Below are 20,083 nucleotides of genomic sequence, written 5' to 3' on the forward strand. Positions count from 1 at the left end.
TCTTTGTTTCTAACTTTATATCATGTTTTAAAAAGGATCACTGTACTATACCGCAGACCTATTAAATAGTTACAGGACTAGGACTGGGACAGTGTGGATGTTTTTATCACGGTTGAAAAGCAACACATTCCCACAGCTTGGCGGTATACCGCTTTGAACAGTTATGTCTCTTTTCTAGCCAAATTTCACATGATCCCTCACATAACATATCCCGGCAGTGCACACGTGCAGGCCAATCTTTCACAAGAATTTATTTATGCATTTATTTTTATGCGGTGATGATGGTGACGACGAGCTCAGACCCGCCACAGAAGTCATGTGACCGCGGTATAGTGCAGTTACTGTCCCAGCCCTATTCAGGACTGCAGACTCTGATTGCACTGTGATTTACCATTGTCAAGCTGTAACATTTAATGAAAAAAAAAAACAGTGATGGTTGGAACAACAATCGAGACAACCACAATGGACCAGATAAATGCTTTCACAGAAGGGGATGCAATAAAACAATGCTTGTTTCAAAGCATTTAATCTTTCCAACGGAGCTATAAACACCATAACCAATTAGTAACTGAGGTTTATGTACTGATTGTATCAGACTGTATCATATGATGTTGAAATTCAGTGAGAGAGGAGTTCTGGAAACAAACTTAAAAAAGTTGAGTCAAAAAATATCTAGGCTACAAAAAAAAAAAAAACTGCCAATAATGCACTTTGAGGTGTGACTATCTTAGCCTGCATGCATTATACTATTATTATAGCATGCGTTATCATTTTAGTGCTTATTTCACCACCCAAGTCACATGTTCCAGAATTGCCTGTAACTGTCATACCATTGGCTTCAATGGATATACTGTATAAATAACAAAACATGTAGCATTTCTTGAGGTCAAATAATGTGATAAAATTCAGAAAACAGGCATCCTTATTGCATAAAAGAATTCAGACTAGCTGCAGTTCTCTTTTACAGATGAGATGAGGAACCTTAGAGGATAGGGTTCCGAGAAGGCCAGCTCCTAAAATGGTCTATGAGGAACTATTCCTAAAAGCGGAGGGCCTAGCTGTTTCAGCAAGGCCCAAGCCCCTATAAAAGAAATACTCAACAGTCCAGCTTCTCTTAAAATGATTGATTCATAGCATACACAACTCATTGGTTAGCAAAGGAATACTTCCCCTCAATGTATTCAGACTGAAGTCTCTAAAACAGAAAAGAATGTGGGCTCTTTCAACAGGTAGGCCAACAAAGCCCCCACAAAATGATAAAGAGGTGCTGCTCGTAGGAGAGAGACATGGCCTTTTCTCAAGTAGTTAGCCTACATACCCTCCACAAATGGTTAACAAAGAGGCCACTCCTCTCATATCCACAATTGGTGATCTGAGAGGGACATGCCTAGAAGGACCATCAGGCTACATGCCCTCCCAGCAGAGGGCCCCAATGTTGACAGAGCATGGCCAACACACAGGTGGGTACTGGGGTTAAAACTCCAGAGTGGGCTGGGAGGACTAGGTGAGGTCAGTCCTTTTGTGCGTGGAGAGAGTGAAACCTGGACTGTGAACCTATTCACGGTCTCAATAGTTCAACCTATTTTGATAATGTAGGTTGCACCAAACAGTTCAACCTAAGTTCAATCTTTTATCACGTATCTTTCGAGGAGAGGAGAAATGATGCTGCAGGATGAGCGTGTAAACGAGAGTAAGAAAGACCAGATACTGGCTGATAAGAGTGAGAGAGTCTTAAAAAAAAAAAAAATCAAGATGATTCTGAAAAATCAGAACAGTGACCAGAGGTCGGCATCTTGGGCTAGGTGCGCGTTAAAGCCTCCGCACATAGGTGCAGACATGGAACGGCCCACTCTGCTTTTCACATTTGATTACATTAGATTCTGTTGTTTCTAGAACCACCTTACCCCACACACATCACCACAGAAACTTTTTGCCGCCACCTCGTAGATTACAATTCAGCTCTATCTTTGTCAGCGCCATTCGTTAAAATCCACGGTTTAATGAATGCTTTTGGAGCTGGTTTTTGTGTGTGTGTGTGTGTGTGTGTGTGTGTGTGTGTGTGTGTGTGTGTGTGTGTGTGTGTGTGTGTGTGTGTTGTGTGTGTTGTGTGTGTGTGTGTGTGTGTGTGTGTGTGCGCACGCGCAAGTGACAGACAATGTTGGTGCACTCATGTCAGCACCTTCATGCGGAGCACTTTAAAGAGAGCGCTGGAGGCGTGCTGAGGACTGGGCCATCCATTCAGTCCTAGAGAGATAGTGGGTCAGCTTGGCGCCTTTCTTTGAGTAGTGACCGAGAAGTGGGCCAACGTGAATGTTGAGTTTAACCTGCCACAAACAAAGTGACAAATTCTCTACATACTTTCTTGCTAAAGGTGTTAAAATAATACATGAGAATCAGGACAGATATTCATCATCTGGTTTTGACTGGGCAACAGAATGAAAATACCATAGGTTGAGCAACATGTCAGGAATCCCCTGATGACACAATGATTCATTAGGGAGCGGAATCCCATGAACTACAATAACTTTGATGTTCAACAGAACACTGTCCCCCACCAATATTTAACCATATTTGATTGTCTTCAAGTGTGATCTTGCTAGTCCTAAGGCGAGACACGGCAGGTGAAAACATTGTTTTTTCATGCACTGGCCAATTTCAAGATTTTGGGCTAGTCTGCTACCTTAGCATGTATTCTTTCACACTACAACAACAAAGTCCGATTTACACATTTAGGTGTTTATTTCATTACCTTTAGTCTACTCGCGGCTTAACATTTCTCCTAAACTCACCACAAGTTAGCATTCTAATGTTTCATGCACTACCGCGACCATGATACGAAACATATTGGCCCTCATTCATCAACCGAGCGTAGAAACCAGCATCTGAGTACATCTGAGCGCAGAAATCATCTTACGACGGGGCTCACGTGTGATTCATCAAACTTTTGTATCACTCCAATTCCAGCGTAAGAATAAACGTGTGAATGAATTTTTGGCAAGTTTAATTAAAAAAAACATGGCAAAAATCATTTGGCTATGGACAGTAAATCATCAAGGCTATGGACAGTATATTTTGATTTCCTAGGAAATGAAAGCATGTATCCTAAAATCGCTCTTTTCAATCTTGTTTGTAAACAAAATGAAAGAATAATTTTGCACCTGGCTTCATATGGTCTGATCTATATACCAAAAATAAGTCCAACATTTTATTTAATGCCTAATTTGCATGATTTAACATACAAAATTACATTTTGTTTTATACTTTTATATATTTTTTGTGTATGTAATCAACTGAGGAAGTTTCATGGTGATGTCTTATTTCAAAATGTTACCCTATTCACCTGTAGTGTCTTGCCTTAATGAAGAATGCCCCATTTCCTCACTAGCTGACATCACTGAAAACGCATGCTTTAGATTATAACTTGCAGAGGTGTGCATGCACGTGACACCTTCAGGGCAGACAGTAATTTACAACAGCGCAATGACCCAAATAGCCATGACCTGTGGAGCAAACCAGGCGCATTCTTTGCAAGTGCCGATTTGTTCGACACGTTTGTCGACCCCAGGCTGTGAAGTAGGCTGGGTAATGCCTTACCTGGCAGAAGACTTGCTTCAGAAGTGCAAAGACTGTTGGGTCATTAACACAGGCAACGACTCCTGTTCATACGAGGCGCATTCTGACAGTACACGTGCCTTCCAGGGAAACAAAGATAGAGAGAGAAAGAGAAGGGCAAACGGAAAAAGGACCATGAAGAGAGATGGAGATTTCAGAGGAGAGGGAGATGGCAGATTGAGAGGTCTGGCTCAGTCTGTACTCAAACAGAACAGAAGTGCTTGACAATAAAAGTGTGAGTTTAACGTGAGACTGCGTGGAATGATGAAGCACCCACCTCCATGTCTTAACATGAGTTTAGAGGGGTTAAGATGAGGTACAGGAAAGAAGGTGATCACACTGAAGGGTCAAGTGTGAGAGGGAGACCCTGGACATGGGGACTGTGAGAGGAGCAATGGCAGATGAATATGGATGACGAACATGAGTGAGAAAGATTGCGCAAAGGCAAGCAAGAAAAAAAACAAGGGGGGAGGGGAGGGGGGGGGGGGAAGCGCAAGCGAGCGATATTGAGAGAGTTGGCCTGGGGACAGGGACCTGACAGGGGATTAGAGAAGAACAGGTTTTGTAAATATAGAAGCTCCACTCCACAATGCCTCTTTAGAAAGCAGGGGCAGAGGGAACTGAGAGAACCGGAGCAGAACTGTTCTAAGATTAAATCCCCTGCACAAAAAGAGACTTTTGGCTGCCCTTTCATATGCCCAACTGCATTACATAACATGCCCTCCTGTTAGCCTTTTAGCTTCTTTTCATGGCATGGGGTGTTTGTAGGGTGCCCATGAAATCACTGAGCAGGATGAAATTAGAGTATCAAAAACCTAAAGAGGAAAAAAAAGGAGGAAATGCCTGACTGACACCCGACTGACATGTGCAAAAACGGTTTGCCGTGAAAGTGAGAAGACGTCCTACGGCAGCGAGGCTTAGGAGTGGGCGTAGGAAAACAAAACTCACCATTTAAGGGATTTATTGGGAGTAAGCAGGTTGCAAGCAGTCTTTGGGGAGGCACAGCACAAGTTAAATCCTTTTCAGCATCTTAAGCCTTGGTTAAGGACAGAGATCAAGCCACGATTAGAAGAGGATGGTGTTGGACAATAGGGTTAGATACCCCAAAGGGATGAGCTATAGCTCATAATGATGGAAAACCGGCAGTAATGTGTTGCAACCTAAAGTGAAGGTCAAACATCATGCTCAAAGGTTTGGCATTTTGGGAAGACAGGATAAACCAATGGGGCCAATCTCAGAAGGGCCTAGAGCCTTGTGGACTAAAGGGCACAGGCTCAACACAAATCTGTGGGTGCAACACAACTTGTGTCCAAAGGGTGTGTGTGTCAATCTGCCTGCCAGGAGAATAACTAACAAGGGCATGGTAGTAGAAGTCAAGTGTGTAAGATCATGAGCATCATGTTTGCACACAGCATAGATGAATACCACCACCTACACCACATGATGACACAGACCATCATTGCAAACAAAACCATCCTCTTCCTCTTTAGTCATGTGGTCATGACAATGGCTGGATGATGATGAAACATCTGGTGCTAAATGAACCATGACTTATCAGCTGGTGGTTACTGTAAATGCAAATCACTGTTTCAGACTCACTGGGAAGACTTGGGGCAATGCTTGTAGCAGTCATTCAAGACGAAACTAGTCATGTCGAAAGAGCATATACGTATATACATGAGCTCAAGCGAAACATTACCTGCTAAATGAAGCTGTGATTCAGCTTTCCTTCTCTTTAAATGTAAATAACAACATAAAACTAGAAAAGCACTCGAAGACCACAGATCTCCGCCAAGTGCCTACTGGATACAGACAGTGATCCAGATCACTCCCAAAATGTAATCGATTCTTCCTTGGTTCATTTCAGACTTTTCCTGAAAATGTCATCAAAATCCATCCATAACTTTGTGAGTTATCTCGCTAACAGACAAACAGATAAACTCGATGAAAACATAACCTCCTTTGGCAGAGGTGTGAACTTGCTGAAAGCACCCCCCCCCCCCAAAAAAAAAAGAACTGACTCAAAGGACTAGTGACCTAACTATATCATGTAAGTGTGACCTACAACACATATATTATATTTCTAAATTCTAAGTGATGCCTGATGAGTAACAGGTCTTCACGCTTCAAAAATTACCATGCATGGAGTGTGGGGTGCCTAGTATTGAAAATGTTTTTTTAACATACATACTGTATATCTTCTGGATAAAAAAATAAAAACCTCAGGGTGACCATCAGCACTGAACAGTCGAAGTTTTTAACAGGGTGTATTAGAGAGATTTGAAGCGGTAGTAATCAAGGATATACAGCAAGTCAACCACTGACCTCATCTAAACTCATTCACTCCATTTGATATCACAGAACAATGCAAAGCCGCCTGAGGCTTAGATTAGGTTTATGGACTTGGCGTTAAAACTTGTTATCCTTGTACATAGGCTAATCCTAAGAGCAGGGTTTTCTGAAATGCCTAAAAATGTTGCAAATGCTCATTTCCTTCCTATCCAAAACCCAAACACATTTCAGGGATCTCTGACTGAAAGCCTGTGTCACTCCAGGATAGACAAAGACTTAAGTCCACTATTCTGTTAGTGATCAGACTGCAGGATCAAAGCATCAGGCAATGCAGGCGTCATCAGACCAGTTAGTGGCCAACGAGAAACTACTTCATGTTACACAAGACCCACCAAGAAGAAATTTGCACATGATTGAAAACATCAGATGTTGATGCCAGCCACCAACAGTCCCTCAGGGCTCACAGCAGAAGAAATGCAAGACAACCACAAAGGTAAACCTGAATAACATTAAACCAGCAATTAAACTCAAAGCATATAAATCACACTTCATTTCAGCCTGCAGCCAATACTTTTGGTTTTCCCGCTGGCATAGCTGGGTGGAGAGTGGCAATCAATAGTCTTCCAACTACTATTATTACGACTCCTATTGTATGAAACAGCGTGCTTGACGTACTGTAAGAGCTCACCTGATACTGAATTTGGCCAAGTGCTATGACACTTTAAAATCATTCAAGCTGCCAGCAAATACTACTAACATACAATGGGCACAGGCTAGTGCTGCTGAGTGAATTTCAGGCCTTGGTGAAAATAAATTGAGTAAAAGAATGAGTCAACCCATGTGGACAGTAACACTACCGTGCAAGAGCAGTCTTCAATTCTCCCTTCTTCTGTCACGACAGGATAGGCCCATTCAGCAAACTGACACAGCAGACTTCCCATAAAGATAGAATCTGCCCATTACTGAAATCTGTGAATTAAATTCTGTATCTTGCCCCATCTAGAAACTTTATGACTCACTTCCTTTTCCTGGCACAGCATGAGGGGGGAACAGAAAGCCCAATCTGCTGACAGGCGGAAATATAGACACTCAAGGGCCTAGTGACTTCCCTCGGTGATAAATATGGTGAAACATGTAGGGCATTTCAGAGAGTGAAAGTAGAATAGTAGATAGGAATGGTGGTACATAGGACATACTGATAAAAGTAGGTGAAAGGCCTTGAAGCTACAAGTTCACATTCTCAGCCTTATTTTGGGGTATTGGCTTGACTTTGAACGTAACACTGACCATGTCAGTCATAGAAGAGCCTGAATAAATAGGTCCCGTAACAGTTAGGTTTAGTCTTCAAGTAAGGTTCGGCGAGACTAAACCTTCCATTTCAGAATCTGAAACGACGGTCTCTAACAAGTCGGTCACCATATATCATTGACTCAAACTGACCCACCCATACAAAAACTAGTACTCTTGTTGTGCAAATCAGTTTTTCACGTTAAATGTTGTGCCTCAGCATTCCAAAAGGAAATACTTTAGAATGCAAGAGAGCAGCTGAAACCCAGGGTGGTAGGCCCTGTGTGAGTCAGAGTCAACAGCAAACCATGCTTTCCACACATCCTCATTGCTCACTGTTAGTCATCTCACCTCAGATGGGCCTGTTTGTTACCATGTACCTCCTAAACTTGCTTTTAGTTCAGTCATAAAGGGGTTTAGCAATGGGTGGTGTGTCTAACAAACAAAAAGTTATGCATTGCCCATTGATGAACAGCTTGAGAAACATGATCCTATCTGACAGGGCCACAATAGATGAACTAAAATGGATTTTCTTTTCAAATACCTTGTCCTCAATAAGCCTATATTGTTCCCTCAGATCAACTTGTACAGCAAAGAATGAACAGGTTGACCCCAAAAGGCTAGGAGTTCAATATCTTCATGGTGGTTGCACACAGTAAAGCTGGGTGCATTATGGTAGAGTGACTTTGATTGTATGTTCTAAACAGATTCATTCATAACAACTTCAACACTGCAATACAGGTGCCATTAATCAGACTACTCTGGCCAAGTCGGGCTGGGGCATTTCAGTAACTGAGTAATAGGATATCTGTTGATTACAATACGTGCTGTTCGCTTCATTCAGCTCTTACCCTGGCTGCTGTCACCACCTTGTCACTACTGTACTTCTCCTCTCTGTCCTTGTCAGAGTAACAAAACATGTGATAACCAGGACCTCCCTTGTTGACAAGGGCACTAAAAAATGATACAAAACAGGCTTTACATTCAGCATCTACCCAAGAGCTTGTTAAAGGAGGGGAAACAACACAGTTAACCTCTTAGATAAACACAAGTCTTTAGGGGGCAGCTATGGTCTTCTAAGAAATGCTTGTGACATACTTCTGAACTGATTCAATTCTGTGTGGCTTCATGTAAAACCAGGTTACATTAGGAGCTCAAAGAGGCTTTGTTGGTTTGCGTGTTTGTTTGCTAGGCGACTTCCAAACCCTTTTACCGTCAGATCGTCAAGAGGGAGAAGAATTCTCCCGGACTTGAAACAAATTCCACAATTATGTCTTTGCTTATTCTTTAAAGTGTCCATCAAAGGCCCATCCAACAACTCACAAATTAAAGAAAAAAAAGAAAAATAAATCCACAGGACAGCTTTGAAGTTTATGGCATAGATGAAAGCCAGGTCAGTCGTAGTGCAGACAGATATCCATGCTGACCATTCCCCAACTAATTTGCCAATATCACAAAAGGACTGTGGAGGGCAGGAGAAGGGGAGGGTGAGGGAACACTAATTGAGACCTAGCGATTAACCCCCTGGCGATGTGGAGTGGACCAGCAGACAGGGGGCTGGGGGGGCCTTTGTGAATGGAGTGTTGGGCACGAGTGTCCTGCCATTGGACCAGCGGACATCTGACAATCAGAGTCATTCAGAGAGCCCCTGGAATTCAACTCTGGAGGTCTGGGCAGGTCAGCTATCTCTGGAAAATGAGCTACTCCCTTGTCTCATTCCCAAAGTGCCCTGCACTATCTCTCTGCCTGTGTGTGCTGCCAGAGCCAAGAGGGGGTGCCAGCTGTGTGAGCGAGTGAGAGAGAGAGAGAGAGAGACAGGACCAGTGCTTGTAGGATTCTTAATTTGCCTACACTCTAAAGCCCCTTTCCCACATGAGCTAGACATCCGGATGTCAAACGGATATAAAACGGGTGACTGTATGTGGGGACGCAGAACTAGAGTATTTTCTTACCCGGAACTCACCCTACTAGCCCCCTAGTGCTACTTCTAGATGTTACCCGGGTGCACTTAGGTGGGAACGCGGCCGGCACAGTTCTGGTTCTGGGTGGAGTGAGGGGGGCGTACCGATGACGTATAGAAATGCGCCCTTGCGGTGCGAGGCTGAAAGTACAAATTGCCACAGTAACGATAAACATTGCCCTACGAGTAGGAACACAGACGAGAACATTGGAGTACAGAAAACAGTGACGTTTTGTTGTGTGTACAATAAAAATGTAAACTGCAATCACTTTGTTGTGTTTGTTGTGGGACAGGCAGGATTATCCTTGCAAACATCGTCACATGAACATGAATAGCCTAAAGCAACATGAATAGCCTAAAGGAATTGAATAGTTTGATGGCTTTGGTCATTTGATGAATAGGCTATGCTATTCATGGCCTCTCAAATTGGCTTTCGCACCTGCTACGTGAATAGCTTGAAGTGTTGTCGATTAGCTTGCAACTAGCTGATTATTACTGCATAGCCTAGTTAGGCTATTACATTGGTTAGCGATTAACAGCTAATAGTTAGCATCGCTGTTATTTAGCATTCTTGTTGCTTTTTGTAGGAGTTGGGAAGGAGCCTCAGACCCAGCTGTGTGCTGTTTATATATTTTCCAGGTGTGTCATTATTTTCTATTAATTTTCGTGTTGTTTATAGCCTACTGTGTGGTCCTGGCATTACCTTTTTTTCGTCCTATGCTAGCTCCCGCTGACTAGCGAGCTAACTACTTGTTCTGTTGTTTCATAATGTTTTGGATCTGATGTAAAGTTCTCATCATCAAGGCAACATAGCACAACAACGCATTTATTTAGCGTCATCTCCCTCCCCCTGCAAGTGCTGACAATTGCCCCACCCCTCGCGGCACCTACTCGGGACCAGTGTTAACACAATTACCCATATCTCGGACATAAGGCTCATGTGGGAACCGTCCGTGTCGTGCCTCTACCCGGGTAAATATGTCCGGGTGACTTCTAGAAGTCATGTGGGAAAGGGACTTAAGAATGGTTCTATTGAATGCTTCATATAATGGCACGCCTAAATGGTTCTTTAAACCATTTTGAAGAGTTTATAAAAGGAAGCCCTAGGGGTTCTTTAAAGCCTGTGTGGTTCTATATAGCACCCCAAGAACCCTTTTTTAAGAGAGTATACTGAGGAGCAGGAAGGGAACCAATCCTTACTCCCCTTCACACAGAACGCCCCCCCATAAACTATACTTTTAAACAAGCATGCCTGTCATGCCTTTCCATTGTACCATGACACCAGAATGGTAGTTTACAAGCTCGTTTCAGTACAAGTTCTCATTATCACTCATCCACACAAACAAACGTTAGCTGCCCTAACCACTGACCCTGTGCCTGAAAAGGTCAAGAAAACAAACACTGGAAAAACTTTCCTCTAAAGGCATTCGTCCGACTACCAACTAGTCGTGGGGGAAGATGAACAATTGGCATCACCTCTTTCTGTTCAGATTTTAAAAAGTTTTAAAAGAAACCAAAGTAGAAATGCTACAAAGCTTTAGTGTTGCCAATGTGACTGTTGCCAAAAATAATAAACTGTGAAAGGTGATGGGTGTAGCTGGTCATCTACGGGGCGCTGAATCTGAACACATCCACTCCTTATTAAAATAACACGCAATTCTTTAAGAACAGATAAATATTGTGTTACAAAAAACCTCTACATCGGGGTGAACTTGCATGTTGAATAATCAACCTCTTCAGTTTAGGCAGTGGCCTGAGAGTGGAGGTGGCTCTCCAATACAATTCTGAAACAAAATTACCAGCATTGACATAATGTTTTAATCCCTGGGGAAAAAAGAAGGAACAATCATAGTGAATGAGAGAAGAAAACAAGACAAAACAAAACAGACCAGGACAGACTGATGGAGTAAGCCCCCAAGCCCCCACCACCACCACCACACACACACACACCCCGGCACTACCATCAAGGACTCCTTCAACACCTTCCTCTTAAGCCTACCTGATGAACAATACACAAGTAACTCCTTGAATGCTCATCCAAGGACAGAATGTACACATTCCTCTTGGCCGCCCGCCTTCTAACAGCCACCAATGAAAGAAAGAGAGACACATTGTAGCAAAACTCAGCGGATGACGTACTGTAAGCAGCAAGCTTGCCAACATGCTGAACTGACTGTTCAATGACTGCTCATCTGCTCAGCAAGAGGAGGAGAACCACTGATACTCAATAACGGATCCGTAATAATCAGGATGCTCTAGGATTCAGTTTGAGAAAAGTATCTCTTTTACAACTCACCATGGTAACCCTACCCTGATCTACTTTCTTTTGCCAACTCTTAAGACCATACCCTTTACAACAGAAATCGGACTGTCCGTCATTGGAATGAGCAACTCGGAAACCATTCATGTCAAATCTCTGGCCTCTTGACTAGCCTATTCCCTCTAACACTCACACAAGGCTCTTTCTCCCTTATGTGCCAGGGTGTGAGCACAAAGCCCAGGAGAGACCCATTTTCACTCTAAACACTCTGACCTATTCAGACAGAGTGACAGGCAAGTCAAGTCAGCCATTTAATGGCTAAATGTCAGGGTATGATAATAGCTTTTAGCAGTAAACTGCCTTGATCTTAACACAACCACAGGCTTAGTGGGGCAGGCCAACTTACCCCCCACCCTCAAAAACATACAGAGAAGCATGCACGTATGTGTCACTCTCCCATATCTAAAAGATGGGGCCAAACTCGATAAATAACATGTGCAATATGAGAAGGACCAAAAAAAAAGTGATTGAATAAAAAAAGAGATAATCCATCTGAGGCCATTTCAGTCAAAGGCAGCCATTCTTCTCTGTGAGGCCAAGCTTGTCCGCAGGGCTGGCAGAGCCCAGTTTGTTTACCAGAGAGGACTTTGCTGAGTCCCATTGCTAACTGAGTCCTCTTACATCCATCTCTACTACACACCCCCACCCACGCACGGCCCCCCGGTCCCACATATCCTCCTTGACTTCTCTAATTTTCTGCCCACTTTCTCTCTGCTATTTCTTCTTCTCTCTTCCTGTTTTGTGTATTCTCCTACTTACCCACCCCTACCAACCCCCTGACACCCATCTTTTGTTCTTACTCGTCATGCTGCCTCAACTAACTCAGGCCAGAGGCAAATAACAAGCTTGGCAAGCATTTTGGAGGCAGTGTTTGGCGCAATCTGTCTTTCATAATAGTGAGTATCATGAGTTTCCCATCTCTGGTTGCAGTAGAGGAGGGGGTAGAGTGCTGAAAGGGTAGAAAGGGGGCGTGGAGGCGTTCCATGTTACCGACCTGGCACTAGGGACCTCAAATGACTTAACCAAAAACAAGCAACCAAATACTCCTGCTGGCAAACATGAATGAGGACAACTGCCCTCTGACACTACGGGAGTTGTGTATGAGAGGACAAGAGGGTGCCTTTGTGTACGGGTCTATTGGAGAGAGCATGCGTGCGTGTATGTATGTGTGTGTGTGGACACACACATGCACACCACTGTGTCCATTGACCAGACAAATTGAGATTGAGCCACTTCGGTGGAGCTGTATAGACATCACACAGAATTACTCACACACAAAGATACCACGCAGGAATTTGGAAACTATCAATCTGTTGTAGGCAAGTCCCCAATTTCAACATAAGTCATCTGTTAGTCAGCACAGCGACCACTCTGAGGGGCAGCCAGGCCGTGGTGACACACTGCACAGTGGAGCTGGCCACTGAGATCACGTCACTCAACCACACGTGTGAGTGATTAGGACACGGGCACAGACTGTTCCACACGGCCTACATCACACACACACACACACACACACACACACACACACACACACACACACACACACACACACACACACACACACACACACACACACACACACACACACACACACACACACACACACACACACACACACACACACACACACACACACACACACACATCGAGTCAATAAGATGTTGGAGAAGAGGAATATGCCTGAGTAAACAGAGATTGGAGGGTTTTGAAGTTGCGGGAGGTTGGTCAGGACAATGAAGTCAGACCTCACGTAACCCTCCCCCCCACACCCCAACACGTACACAGATGCAGACACGCACTCAACATCCTCTGCCCAGACCATCTCCCCCAGGCCTTCTCCATTCCAATCCCACACACTGACCAAGGAAAAACACTGACAGTACGCTTGAATGTAGGTTTGAGATGCCAGGAAAGGACTGTGATGGATACATAAGCAGAATCTAACCAGAGCTTGTGTTCAGTTCTATCATGCTTACAAAAGTGCCATACTACAATCATATGGCCATGTCTCTGGCTGCGTGTTAATACTGCAAAACGTGTCATGACAAAAGGTGCCTCACTATTCATCAATTCATATAAAACACTTTGATCTGACAGACATGAGGGTTACACATACAGAGGTAGTACAACATTGTGAATCTGGAGTGACAAATCATAGTAATCGCCTAAGCCGGTCTCATGATTGTAAGCCTGGCACTGCTTGGCAGGCCCAGAAGTCACCACCCATCCCATAAAGTTTACTTAATGACTAAATCTAGAGTGGCTTTCCATATTCACTGTCAGTGACAAACAAGCTCACAGACGTGTTGACTGAGGAGGGCATTCAGTGTAAAATAAACTCACTTGTGGCAGTGTGACCTCATAATGTTAAACCAACACGGGCAAGACACCATTTTGACTTAATTTTCTCCTCCCATTGAGTGATATCTTATCCTCACACTTCTACTTAAATCACTACACGGTACACAGAAGAGAAGTGCTTAGTTTCACAAAGCACCATACCAACAAACCAACCCTTTGTGCCAAAGGAGTGCGCATAAGAAGATACACACCACAACACAACAAGGATGCTCAGACATCATTCCCCAAACTCCACACCCATCCTTACCTGTCCTCATCCCCATCAATGGTAATGGGAATCCCAAACAAAGTGTTGACAACTGGTGCTCCTAGCGTCAGGCCCTCTGGAATGACAGACTTGCTAGTGTCTTTTCCCAGCATGCCAGTAGACTGAGGTAGGGCATCCGACTTCCTGCGGGTCTCCTCACTCTGTGGCACCCCTGACCGCGATGTCTGGGGCTGGCTCTGGCTCAGCACCCCACCTGCCAGGGCCTGACTTGGCATGGTTTGGGGGGCAATGGGGTTGCCAGATAGGATGCCAGGGATCATGGCTGTAGGGGCTGCCTGCCCAATGGGCTGCGTTGGCTGCTGCGGATGTCCACCCTGAAACAAGCCGACAAGCCCAGCAGCCCCTGCTCCACCTACTGATTGCTGAAGCGGGAGACCCTGAGCTGATGCTGTCTGTCCACTGGAAAGAGACCCTCCAGCAGGTCCTGACGAATCTCCCACATGGGACACTAGCCCCAGCATATGGACAGGGACACCAGCAGGGGTCATGACTGGCGAAGGGCCCTGGCTCAGGGGGGCTCCGATGGGGAGAGAAGCCACAGGAAGAGTGTGTGTCGTTGTGGAGGTGGTGCCTGGAGGCTGGGGTGCCACAGTCGACTGATGCTGCTGCTGTTGTCTGTAGTCCAGCTGGGTGGGGGGCATCACTGATGGGAGGTTATGGCTGGGGGGATGCTGCTGCTGCTGCTGCTGGGGGGAGTAAGGAAACTGCTGGGGCTGAGTGGAAGGAGGCATGCCAGGTGACTTCTGCATATGCATGGAGGTTGGTGGGCCTTGAGGCACACCATTAAGTCCAGGGGCAGCGAGGCTTTGAGAAGCCCCTCCAAAAGCCTGATGTGAGATCCCATAACTCTGCGCCTCACCTTGGGGTGCAGACACGTAGCCACTCTCTGATGCAGACTCTGAGTGTGTTGCCACTGAACCAACTGTGTCTTTGTCAACACTGTGATCCAGGGTGACCACATGCTTACTGCTATCCACAGTCCTACTGATAGAAGAACTTTCCGAATCTTTGTCATAGAACTCTGTGCACGTCCATCTGCCCCGTTTGAAAGGCTCTCCTGTACCATGATCTAGTTTAATGACCCTGAAACGTGAACTGCAGCTAGTTGTTGTTGAACTAGACGCAGCAGGGGGGGGCTGCGGAGTACTGTACTGACTGGCAACCGCTGTTGCTGACTGCGGGGTAGACGCCGCATACGTAGTCGCTGGCATATTCCCTCCTACAACATGCTTGTTGGCATGAGCAGCGCCAGTGCTTCGATAGGCAACACCCCCGTTAGGTGGACCTGACACTGAGGCTATATGCACATCCTGAGGTATATGAGACTTCATGGCAGAAGAACTTGCCTCTGTCTCTGACACGTTGTTCAGAGTTTCCTCCGATGAACTAATATCACACACCTCCGGGTCATAGTCGGCCCTGGACACGTCAAAGATTTCCGATGACACGTCTTCGGTCCTTGATTCGTCTGGGTCGTCCAGACTCTCAGTGTCGTCAGTGATGCTGCTAGCCGCCACCTGAGCCTGTGTCACACTTGTAATCTGAAAACAGCTTTTCTTCTTAGCCGGCATTTTAGACATTTTGAACACTATGATGTGACCCACTCTAACTCCGTCAGCAAGATGAAAGTGTGTCGAGGTTTGAGTCTAAACTCAGGAGCACAGTGTCGAAATATGGCAAAAGCTAGCTGGTTAGCTTAGCTGGCAAACTCTGTAACAAGTTCACAGTTGGTAACTGATAAAGTGACGATTGCACGTCATCTTCATGGCTCTCCACTCCTGTTGCATTTTACTGACTAAAAAGAAATGTTCGGACGTTTAAAAAACGGCGTCCCCGCTATCCAACCTGATACCAGCCTACCTCCCCAATACCAGACTCAGTGCAAGCTGTCTGTAAGAGTCGGCCTGTTCCGTAAAGTCGCTAACGTTGGTGTCCCGGCTCCGGAGTTGGCAGAAGGCCGCTGTCGCAGATAGAGCTAACCAGCTGCTATCGATAATACAGTCTGAGGCGGGCCCGTTCGTCACCTCAATCCTCTTCAAAAGCACTCTCCTACCTGGGAACTAGCATGTAAAACATCGTGGGGAAAAGTTCGCGTTCATCTCCGTCTCTTGACGAGAAAAGACCAACTTCAGGCGCAGATATCTACCGGAAAGGAAGTAAATTTAGCCTCCCTGTAGCACAGTCCGTCCCATCTACAGGCTGCTGTTGCTGATTTTCATAAGCTGAAGCTAACGGCGTTTCTCTTCCTCTCGCTCGACAAGATGGCTAGAACACGCAAAGTACTCTGGGAGCTGGCCGTACGTAGAAGGCGAATACGTACAAGAATACGAGTAGGTTACGCTGCAATTTTAGTAGGCAAGTTTATGTTTTTGAGATATCAGAATAGGCGCATAGCCTACATTGTCCTCCCATTTAATTCCCATTTGATTCCCATTTTGTTCTGAAAATATTGATTTAGTTATTGGTATTTATAGCTAGTATTATTTAAAACGTTTACAGTTTTTTCTCAGTCGCTTTGGTACATTTCTCAAATCATCCTGAGATTTGCGTGCATTTCTCAAAACTAGTAGGCTAAATCGACAAACACCATGGATTACCTGCAAAGTTTCTTGCTCAAAATCCTTAGTCCATCTCTCAAAACGAAATATTTGAGTCAATGAACATGTCAGTGCATCAGAATGACAAGTCCTTATGTCATTGTGTAGGCCTACGTATAATAAGTAAAGTAAGTAAAGTAAAGTTTATTTGTATAGCGCATTTTAACGTGCACAAGTGCAACCCAATGGCATGGTATAATGCATGTTGTCAGTAACAGTGTAGCCTACTCTGGAGGGATGATGTAAACTATGGCTACATTTTTTATGACAATTTTTGTAAATGGTATGTTTCACCCTCGTGTATGTGGAAGTTTGATTGACAATATTCACATTTACGCTTTACTGTTTTTTTTTTTTTACTGTAGGCTAATTTGTTGACAGACCCTGTCATTGTGATACAGAAAGGAAAAGACAGCACTGCATAGTACAAGGGGGGGGGGGGGGGGGGGGGGAGATGAAGTAGAAATTTGACCATAGGACAATCTCTTTAGGGAAACTGTATACGCAGTACTGTAGGAATTACAGTGAAGTCTTCCTAGGCCTACACCCCCTGGCGTTCCTCTTTGTGCCAAAATTCTCATACAGTATGACAACATGTTCAACCATTTTGCATGTAAAGACTTATGCCATGAGCTGATGCCTAAATGTTGTGGGGGTGAGACTATTCAGTAGGGAATTGTTCATAATAATTTGCATGGATGAACCAAAACATTTGCAACTTGCTCAAATAAATGAGAAACTGCTTATGTAAAATGTAAAAACTGTAAATAGGCATAGACTTGTTTGTAGTGAGGATGTAGTGAGGATGCCTGTGAGCTCTGCTATATGATTATGGTTATTGTATTCAGCAGACATTTATGTCCAAAGTGACATACAAATAACAACAATACAATAATTATATTTGACTGTATAGGCTACTATATAAAAGTTGGTAATACAATATTAAGGAGAATAGTGATAATAAACAGCCATGTCAATTCAATGGCCATGCAAATGAAACTAGCTAAATAATATAATATACAAACCATAATGCATAAGAACTGCTTAATAAACTAAGTGCATGCTGAATAAATAGGCCTTTAGACCCAAAACTATCACAGGAATGGAGAGCATGAGCAACTCATTCCACCAATAAGGAACCACGGCAAAGAGTCTTTTTTTTAAAAGATACATTTTTATTAACACCATTTGTATCATTCATATACAGAGTAAATTCTACAGTGTACAAGCAGTGTCAAATGGTGTACAAAACACAAATTACAAAACCCATCTCCCACCCCCCATCCTCTGCGGTCTCAAGGAAACAAAACAAAACAAACAGAAATCACACCTTGCCTAATCACTCTCCTCTAGTTATTGAGGTCATTAGGTCTGATATTTGTGCTGCTGCACTTTTCCATAGGTTAGTTGATGCTTTGGCTTTGTTAATCCTTGCTGTAGAAAGCTCAAGCCTCACTATGTCTAGAAAATACGCTAACCACTGTTGTATACAAAGCGGGTGAGGGGGGAGCCAGCGCTGAGCTATCATTTTCTTGGTTGCAGTTGAACCAGCGACGGAAAAGAGTCTTGAATCTGACCTAGTGTTTATAGCTGGGCTGTCAACACAACAGATGCTCATCAGAGGACTGCAGTGGGCAGTTGGGGATGTACATCTTGATCACTGAATTAAGATAGTGGTAGTATATAAATAGATACTAGTATGGAAATCGTTGAGTAAAAAATAGATTACTTTTGTGAGTCCATGGCTCCCTTGAGAAGGAGATGTAAGATCTCAGAGACCTAGTGAAAGATAAATAAATATAAATAAAAAACTATTACAGTTTTTAAAAAGAATGAAGAGGCCTACTCATTCCTTGACAAAAATGCATGTTTACTCATGTGCATTACGAGTGCGTTGCACCCCTGGATCACTCAATGTCTTGGACCTACTAAATACTGAATTTGGGTATGGTGAGAGCACCTTGGTCTAACAGGTTGGTTTTTTTACCAGTTTTTAATTATTATTATTATTACTATTATTATTATTATTATTATTATTATTATTATTATCATCATCATCATCATTATTATCATTAGGCCTATATCATTGAATATTGTTCTTGAGAGAAAAGTCTGTTTCAAGTTTCGGGAGGGAGGTACCCTATGTCCCTAGTTGTTCCACTTTAGAGCCTAAAATCCCATATTTCCATGTTTACTGCTTTTATAAATGGAATCTTGATCAAATTAATTTGGCCTTTTATCACCCCCTAATATCACCCCCTTCAAGCCAGCATTGAGTAGAAGCACCTTTGATCATAATCAGGAGCCTGCGTGGATATGTCTGAATTAGACGCTGCACATCTGTGAACATCTGGGCACTGTCATACAGGCAGAGCAAGGCTCCTTTCAGAGAGACTCAGATTAGAATTATGACCACGCTAAGCTCCCACTAGTGGGCAAACTGTGTTTAACAAAATATATTTTTGGCAGTCTGCACTTTAAGGGTGAGATGAGGAAAACAGTGTTTAAGAGCCAGGTTTTTTTTAAAACCCCAGGTGTTAATAATGTCACTGGGGCTGCTTTAAACCAAAATGTTCTGAATGGAGGAATTTTCCTATTTCAGGATACCCATAAATCAAACCAGATGTCAGGCTCCTCAAATGCAGACAAGTAAGAAATGTATAATGTATCTTTCACAAAAAAAGATTCCATATAAGTTGGTGCATTTGATAAGTACAGTGTATAAAGGTGCATTTTCCATCTTTTTTTTTTTTTTAACCCAAAACAGATCATCATCACAGATGATGAACAGATCATCAGTACATTTACAGTCAGACATGTTGAATGTGTGTATATATCATTGTTCATAACTTGGGGACTGTGTGCCTGTTGTTCTCTTTACTAGAATGCATATGTCTCAAATGCATCAATTCATAGCTTCCACTAGGGTGTGCTGAAGTTCAAATGTATAATGTTTTTAAACTTTTTTAGTTTTCTTATTAATACAATGTGTAGAGAGCATGCACCACAAATGATTTACTTCACTTAACTACTTGTTGCATCTTGTGGGTGCATATTTCTTCATAACAGATTAACAGATTAACTTTTTTATAAGCATTGTGGCCTTAGAGATCGTCCACTCATGGTGGAGTAAGTGAATATCTTACGCCTCTGCCAACCCCATATACGCAGAACATGCCACAGTGTGGAAGAGGAATTTTTGAGGGAAGTAGGTAAGACTCAAGAGCTGATTGCAAAATACATCCATCTTAGTTTAGTGTCTTGGTTAAACTCATTATTAGCAGCCAGGCAGCCACGATTGTTTTTGGACCATATTCTGCTGCTTGCTGCCCACTCAAGACAAAAATTAATTCCATGCCATGCCACAACCTGAATAGTACTGACCT

General features: G+C 43.6%; 1 protein-coding gene across 2 annotated transcripts in view; it reads right to left on the reverse strand.

Annotated features, from left to right (window-relative positions):
* Positions 1-16,340, reverse strand: part of tsc22d2 (TSC22 domain family 2) — a 29,762-nt gene extending 13,422 nt beyond the window's left edge. For both annotated transcript variants that reach the window (XM_062555556.1, XM_062555557.1), the window contains exon 1: positions 14,080-16,340. In XM_062555556.1, the coding sequence (XP_062411540.1) occupies positions 14,080-15,680 (1,601 nt within the window). In that variant the 5' untranslated portion in view covers positions 15,681-16,340. The remainder of the gene's footprint in view (positions 1-14,079) is intronic.
* Positions 16,341-20,083: the final 3,743 nt, after the last annotated feature.

Source organism: Sardina pilchardus, chromosome 15, assembly GCF_963854185.1.
Source record: "Sardina pilchardus chromosome 15, fSarPil1.1, whole genome shotgun sequence".
Lineage (NCBI taxonomy): Eukaryota > Metazoa > Chordata > Actinopteri > Clupeiformes > Clupeidae > Sardina > Sardina pilchardus.